Here is an 8,083-nt window from a genome sequence, read left to right as displayed (position 1 = left end):
ACTTAGAAGAACTGCAGGAAAGGTATGTTTCACTTGGGTAAAAGGGGAATGCAGCCTAGTGCAGGCCATGGCTGGGCAAGGCAGTGGAAGGCTCCAACACAGCTCAGGAATCAAAGTAGCTCAGCAGACCAGCAGAACAGTGGGTCAGTCAGTGGTGAGGTCTCCAGCCCCAGTGCAGCAGGCTAGAGGCCGCACAGGCCACTAGATCAGATCAGGTGACCCCAGCACAGCTTCAAACCACCAGTCCAGGGAGGGATTAGGGGAGAATGCCAGAACAGAAAGCCAGTGACCAGACCTCTGCCCCAAGCTTTTTCCCCCACCCTACACCATGTGCACAAAAAACTTGGAATAATGCCCTCTGCATCCCAGAGGCAGAGTTCAACTTTAAAAGTCATTAAATAGGCTGGAAAATGAGCAAAAATCAAACCAAAACAACAACTAGAATATCAAAGCCCTGATCACAGAAAGCTACTATAGGTCAAAACACAAACTCAGAAGAGGACAACGATGCCAAAATGGCTACATGTGAAGTCTCAAACAAAAATATGAATTGATCTCAGGCCCAAAAAGCCCTCCTGGAAGAGCTCAAAAAGGATTTAAAAAATTAAATAAGAGAGGTAGAATAAAAATTGGAAAAAGAAATGAGAATTATGCAAAAGAATCATGAAAAAAGTCAGTAGCTTAGAAAAGAAAACAATTCCTTAAAAGGTAGAATTGGCCAAATGGAAAAGGAGACACAAAAATTCACTGAAGAAAACAACTCCTTAGAAAGCAGAATTGACCAAATGGAAAAGGAGGCACAAAAACTAACTGAATAAAGTAATTCCTTACAAATTAGAATTGGCAAATGGAAGCTAATAAATCTATGAGACATCAAGAATCAATCAAACAAAATCAAAAGAATGAAAAAAATTGAAGAAAATGTAAAACACTTCATTGGAAAAACAACTGACTTGGAAATAATTTAAGAATTATTGGACTACCTGAAAGCCATGATAAAAAATAAAGAGCCTGGACAGCAATTATCAAGGAAAACTGCTTTGATATCCTAGAACCAGGGAGTAAATAGTAACTAAAAGAATCCACCAAACACCTCCTGAAAGACATCCCAAAATGAAAACTCCCAGCAATATTATAGCCAAATTCTAGAACCCTCAGGTCAAGGAGAAAATGCTGCAAGCAGACAGAAACATTTCAAATATCAAGGAGTAACAGTCAGGATTACATAGGATCCAGCAATTTCTACATTAAAGGATCTGAGGGCTTGGAAAATGATATTCCAGAAGGCAAAGGAGCTTGGATTACAACCAAGAATCAATTATCCAGCAAAACTAAGCATAATCTGTCAGGGGGGAAAATGAATATTCATTGAAATTGGGGACTTTCAAACATTCCTGATGAAAAGATCAGAGATAAACAGAAAATTCAATTTTCAAATACAAGACCCAAGAGAAGCATAAAAATGTAAATAGGAAACAAAAACCGTAAGTTATTCAATAAGGTTAAACTGTTTACTTCCCTATAATGGGAGATGATACTTGCAACTCTCAAGAACTGTGTCTTTAGGGGCCACTAAGTGGTGCAGTGAATTGAGCACTAGCCCTGGAGTCAGGAGGACCTGAATTCAAATCCAGCCTCAGACACTAGCAAAGAGATTACAGCAATATCTCACCGGTATCATACACTATGACCAGGTGGGATTTATAACAGAAATTCAGGGCTGGTTGAATATTCAGTAAAGTATCTACATATTTATTTTTTAACATAGTGTAAGCTTACTTGTCTGTGTACATGTTGTTTCCCCCAATAGAATGTATGCTCCTTAAGAACAGAGATAATGTCATTTTTTCCCCATCCCTAAACACCAGCACAGAGTCTAGCATGTAGAAGCCCTTTACAAAATATTTATTGAATTGAATTAAGGAGAAGTCAAAGTATTTTGTAAACCTTAAGGCACAGGATTGATTATTATAATACTTCTCTTGCCAATGAAGGGTCATACACCCTACATAATGGAAAGAATAAGTCTAGGTTTTCTTTTTTTTTTTTTTTGGTCTTTATTAATTTGTTTGTTTATTTATAGTTTACAAGATTCAGTTCCACAATTCCTTGAGTTTCAAATTTTCTCCCCCTGCCTTCCCTACCCCCAACATGGCAGCATACAATCAAGTATAGGATCTGCAAATACTTTCACATTAGACATTAGTCAGGTCATAAAGAAGGATTGTATGAGATGGAATGAACAATGGGAAAGAGGAAACAAAACCAAACAAGAAAAAGAAAGCGAGCAGGTAGTTTGCTTCAATCTGGATTCAAACTCAGTTCTTTCTAGTTCTTTCTCTGGATGTAGACATCTCTCTCCATCATGAGTCTTTTGGGGTTGACTTATAACCCTGCATTGCTGAGAAGAGTTCAGTCTATCAAAGTCGGTCATCACACATACATTGTGTCTGTAATTGTGTACAAATTTCTCCTGGTTCTGCTCTTCTCACTCAGCATCAATTCATATAAGCCTCTCCAGGTAAATATGAAGTCCATCCTTGTTTCTTATAGCACAGTAGTATTCCATTATATTCATATACCACAACTTGCTCAGCCATTTGCCAGTTAATGGGCATCCCCTTAACTTCCAATTCTTTGCCACCATAAAAAGAGCTGTTATAAATATTTTTGTACATATGGGTCTTCCTCCCACTTCTATGATCTCTTTGGGATACAACCCTAGAAGTGGTATTGCTGGGTCAAAGGGTATGAAATTATTTATAGCCCTTTGGGCATAGTTCCAGATTGCTCTCCAGAATGGTTGAATCGGTTCACAATTCTACCAGCAATGCATTAGTGTTCCAATTTGCCCATATCCTCTCCAGCATTTGTCATTTTCCTGTTTTATCATCTTAGCCAATCTGACTGGTGAGATGTGGTACCTCCGACTTGTTTTGATTGGCATTTCTCTAATCAACAGTGATTTGGATGGGGCAGTCAGGTAGCACAGTGAGTAAGAGCACCAGCCCCAGAGTTGGGATGACCTGGGATCGAATCTGGGCTCAGATACTTAGCACCACACCCAGAAATAACTGGCCACGTAACCTTGAGCGAGTTACTTAACCCCAACTGCTTTTTTAAAAATGGTGATTTGGAGCATTTTTCATATGCTTATAGACATCTTTAATTTCCTCCCCTGAAAACTGCCTGTTCACATCCTTTGACCATTTATCAACTGGTGAATGACTTGTATTCTTATAGATTTGATTCAATTCTCTGCATATTTTAAAAATGAGTCCTTTATCAGAGACATGGGATGTAAAAATTCCCAATTTTCCACCTCCCTCTTAATCTTGGTTACATTGGCTTTGTTTGTACAGAAACTTTTCAATTTAATGTAATCAAAATTATCCATTTTGCATTTTGTAATGCTCTCTAATTCTTGTTTGGTCATAAAGTCTTCCCCTCTCCACAAATCTGACAGGGAAACTCTTCCTTGCTTTCTCAGATTGCTTACAGTATCAGCCTTTATACCTAGATCATGCACCCATTTAGACTTGATTTTGGTATATGGTGTTCAATAACGGTCTATGCCCAGTTTCTGCCATACTATGTTCCAGTTTTCCCAGCAGTTTTTGTCAAATAGTGAGTTCTTATCCCAAAAACTGGGGTCTTTTGGTTTGTCAAACAATACATTACTATAATCATTGACTGCTGAGTCTCATGTACCCAATCTATTCTGTTGATCCACTACTCTGTTCCTCAGCCAGTACCAAGTAGTTTTGATGAGTGCTGCTTTACAACACAGATTAAAATCTGGTATAGCTAGTCTACCTTCCCTAGCATTTCTTTTCATTAATTCCCTTGATATTCTGGACTTTTTGTTCTCCCACATGAATTTTTTTCCTATTTTTTCTAGCTCTGTAATTTTTTGGCAAATTGATTGGTATGGCACTAAATGTGTAATTTAATTTAGGTAAAATTGTCATTTTTATTATATTAGTTCGGCCTACCCATGAGCAATTGATGTTTTTCCAATTAGTTAGATCTGACTTTATTTGTGTGAAAAGTGTTAGTTGTGTTCATATAGGTCCTGGGTTTGATAAGTCTAGGTTTTCATAAATGGCAGATTTGTTTTCATATACTTATAAACTAGAAGAGACCTTAGAGGTCACCTAATCCAACCCCCTCATTTTATAAATGAGGAAACTGAGGTACAAATAGGCTAGTTAACCTGCCTATAAAGAGTAAGTTATAGTGCTGGAGAGCTTGAATCCAAATCCCGTGCTCTCTCTGCTACAATAAGTTGTCCTTAACCCCAACAATTTATATCAGTTACCAAGGCCTTCCTTCCCCACCTCAAGTCTGAGGTAGCATGGCATAGTTAAGTGATCACTGAGCTGGAAAACAGGACAACTAAGTTTCTACCTTTCCATCTATTTAAACAATTTTCTGTATGTCATTTCATTTACTGTCTTAGTTACATCACTTGCAGAATAGAGATTAATGATGTCTTTTCTATTTCATTTGAGGATCAAATGAAACAATGCATATGAAAGCACTTTAAAAATATTAAGCATTATTCAGATAAGGAGCTATTATTATTACCCCCTCTTCCCCTTAAGTGTTTTCACAGTGGTGCCCTTTGTCATAGAAGTAGATGGAGCCTACAGTTTTCTACCCCCAGTTAGTCTTCTCAGTATTGAGGGACCCCCATACCATTCTTCCCTTCTCAGGGCTGTTGCTTCATATTTAGACTTTCACTTCCTCTGTGCAGGACCTACAGTGCCCACTTCCTCCATACCCAGATACAGCCCACTTTCTCCTCTACAATGGTGTTTTCTTCAAGCCCAGGAAGGGTTAATGTCTATTTGACCAACCCTTGACTCTACTCTCTTGGGAGCAGTAGCAGCAAAAGCAGTAGCAGCAGCAAAGGCTTGTCAGTAGAATGAAATAGCCCAGACAGGCCCTATGCCTCCGTTTTCTGAGAAAGTATGTTCCTCTTGCTTCTTCCATAGCACAATTTTAGGCCTTTTTTTGTTGTTGTTATTGTTAACTTAGGGTCTGCGAACTTAAAAAAATAATAACTGTATGTTGATAGAATTGGTTTCCTTTGTAATCCTATATATTTTACTTTATGGCATTCATCTGAGAAGGGGTCCAGCGACTTCACCACACTGCCAATGTAGTCCATGACACAAAGTTGTTTCAGAACCTCTCCTCTTGAATTGCACAAAATAATAAGAAAAAGGGGCGGCCAGGTAGCACAGCCAGTAAGAGCACCGGCTCCAGTGTCGGGATGACCTGGAGATCGAATCCTGGGCTCAGACACTCAGCACCACACCCAGAAATAACTGGCCGTGTAACCTTGAGCGAGTTACTTAACCCCAATTGCTTAGGGGTGGCCAGGTGGCTCAGTGAGTAAGTACACTGGCTCCAGTGTCGGGATGACCTAGGGATCCAATCCGGGCTCAGTTACTCAGCACCCACCCAGAAACACCTGGCCATGTAACCTTGAGTGAGTTACTGAACCCCGATCCCTTTATAAAAAGAAAAAATAAATAATAATAAGAGAAAAATCCATTTGGAGGAATGAATTGTCTAGAACAGTTTCTTTACCCTGGAGTCTATGAATTTAAATAAAAAAGTTGGTAACTGGATTTCAAAATAATTGGTTTGCTTTGTGTTTTTTACATAAGTTGATAGCTTTCATTAGATGGGGGAAAAAGGTTAAGAACTTCTTTTAGTTTAAGGATTTAGAAGGCAGGGGCCCAGGGGGCGCAGTGAGTAAGAGGCCGGCCCCAGCATTGGGGGACCGGGCATCGGTTCCGCCTCAGATACTCGGCACCCACACAAAATAACTGGCCGTGTAACCTTGAGCGAATTACTTAATCTCGATCGCTTAAAAAAGTTTGGAAGGTTTAAGAATTTTAGAATGACCAAAATTACCTAACAGCGGGCAATGACATTTTTGTCCACGTTATGGCCCAGTCTAAGCACCTTTACAGCGAGCGCTTCTGCGGTAACTGAAGCAGGCGGATTTCCCGTCTTCCAGTCTTCAGCCCCGGATCCCCTCTGTGCCCGCTGCCCCTTCCTCACCATTCCAGCAAGGACTCGGCGATCCTCGCGGTCTGACCGTGCGAGCCCCTGGGAGTGGCAGCCCTTCAGCTCCGGCTATGCCCAGACTCCCACCTAAGGACTCAGGCTACTGGAGGCGGGGGTGGGAGCTCGCTCCGAGGCTAAGCTCTGGCGCCCGGCTCTGAAGGAGCGTGGCCCGCCGGCTCGTGGCACTGCCAGCTGCCACAAGGGCCTGGGGGATGCAGTGTCGCCGGGGCTCCCCAGCCCTCCTCTTTGCACCTGCGCCTTCCAGCGGCGATCCCTTTGAGGGGCCGCTAAAGCCAAGGGTCTTCCCTCTACCACCGCGGGACAGGTGAGGGAGATTCTTAGGGGCCGCTCCCTAGTAGGTGGCCCTTCCCTGCTGGTGCAGTGCGTCTATACCACTACCACTACCACTACTTGCCGTCGCGTGCCCTCCTCCGCATCTCCCGCCGGCGGGTCCCGGGTACTCCCCCCGAGCTCACTCTCGGCCTCTTCCCCCCCCCCCCCCGCCCCCGCAGCGAGGCCGCCCTGCAGTGCGCAAGCGCAGCTCGGCGCCTCCCGTCATTGGACGCGGAGGAGGCGCCGTTTGCCCTCTGACCCTCCTGGGCCGCCTTCCCCGCTCCTGCCCCGCCCTCTCGGGGTCCGTAGTGCGCCTGCGTCCTTGCGGCTGGAGCGGGCTGGTAGGCGCGGGCAGAAAGTCTCGTTCCAAGTTTGGAAAGAGAGAGCCAAGTGCTGGGGTCCGAGCAGCCGCTGCTGCGGGTGAAAGAGCGCGGCGAGGCCTGACTCCGGGGGACCGAGGGAGGGTGGCCGGGGAGGGGGAAAGGCAAGTGGCGGAGGCGTCCGCGGCCCCGGGTTCTGGGAGCCGGAGGACGCGGCCGTGACTGGCGGGGCCCCGGCGGGCTAGAGCGGGGGAGAGCGAGACGGCGCCCGAGGGGCCTGGCGGCCGGCGGGGAACGCTGCCCGACCCAAGATGGCGAATAAAGAGAGTAAGAGGGGACGGGGTTACGGGGGGAGAGCTTTCTGCCGGAGGGGTTCGCGCACGCGTGCGTGCGCTGGTGGTGGAAGGAAGTGGGGCGGGGGGGGGGCCGTGCGTACGCCCCAGAAAGGCGCGAAGGGGGCTCCGGGCGGTGTGGGGGGCGGGGACGCGGCCCGGAGGTCCCTGGGCACTCCCCCCCCCCCCCCCCCCCCCCCCCCCCCCCCCCCCCCGGTGCTGGCCCCGGCCCGGCCCGGCCCGGCCCGGCCGCCAGGCTCCGCCGAGCTGCCCTCGTCTTCGTTGGTGCCCGCGGGCTGGCGGACCTCTTACAACTTACATTTTATTTCTGGGAACTCTCGTGACCACAGTTCCCCATCCCCGCTGTCACCCGTGTGCCCGGTCAGCGGGCGGGAGGGAGGCAGCTTGACTTCCCCGGCTGCACCGGCCCCGCCGCGGCATGGGAAGGCCAGGTCGCGGGGCTGGGCTCTGGACGTGGCGGATGCAGGGGCGGACTGCAGGTGGCACAAGTTACTGAAGCCTGCCGGGCTCTGCACCTCTAATAGGGTCCGGGGCTGGAGGGGCCACGTCGGAGCGGGCCGGCCCGGGATGGGATGCGTGGTGCCGGGCGCCCTCTAACCTCGTACCCCGGCTCCCAGAGCCCAAGCCTCCGTTAATCCGCGCCCTCCCCTTCTCAGTGTTTGAAGACACGGTGGAGGAGCGGGTCATCAATGAGGAATACAAGATCTGGAAGAAGAACACCCCGTTCTTGTATGACTTGGTGATGACACACGCCCTGGAGTGGCCCAGCCTCACCGTTCAGTGGCTCCCTGATGTGACCAGGTAACTGGAGTTAAGCAGCTCAGCCCGGTTACTGATTGGGGGGGAGGAGGGGGGCTTGGGTGACTCTGAGTTACTGAAATTAAGGAGCTCAGCCAGGTTACTTATTGGGAGGGGAGGAGGGAGGCTTGGGTGACTCTGAGTTACTGAACCCTCCAGCCCCGGACCCAAATACGTCGCGGGCAACGGCAG

At 46.9% G+C, this 8,083-nt stretch overlaps 1 protein-coding gene across 1 annotated transcript in view; it reads left to right on the top strand.

Moving 5' to 3' along the window:
* Window positions 1-6,712: 6,712 nt before the first annotated feature.
* RBBP7 (RB binding protein 7, chromatin remodeling factor) overlaps window positions 6,713-8,083 on the top strand; it is a 29,224-nt gene continuing 27,853 nt past the window's right edge. Inside the window, exons 1-2 of the mRNA XM_069100700.1 lie at window positions 6,713-7,067; window positions 7,750-7,894. Coding sequence (XP_068956801.1) covers window positions 7,052-7,067; window positions 7,750-7,894 — 161 coding nt within the window. The 5' untranslated portion in view covers window positions 6,713-7,051. The remainder of the gene's footprint in view (window positions 7,068-7,749; window positions 7,895-8,083) is intronic.

This window comes from Petaurus breviceps, unplaced genomic scaffold, assembly GCF_028583685.1.
Source record: "Petaurus breviceps papuanus isolate PSGF00001 unplaced genomic scaffold, PetGlider_PUasm1.0 419, whole genome shotgun sequence".
Taxonomy (NCBI): domain Eukaryota; kingdom Metazoa; phylum Chordata; class Mammalia; order Diprotodontia; family Petauridae; genus Petaurus; species Petaurus breviceps.
This window is presented reverse-complemented; position numbering and strand designations above follow the sequence as displayed.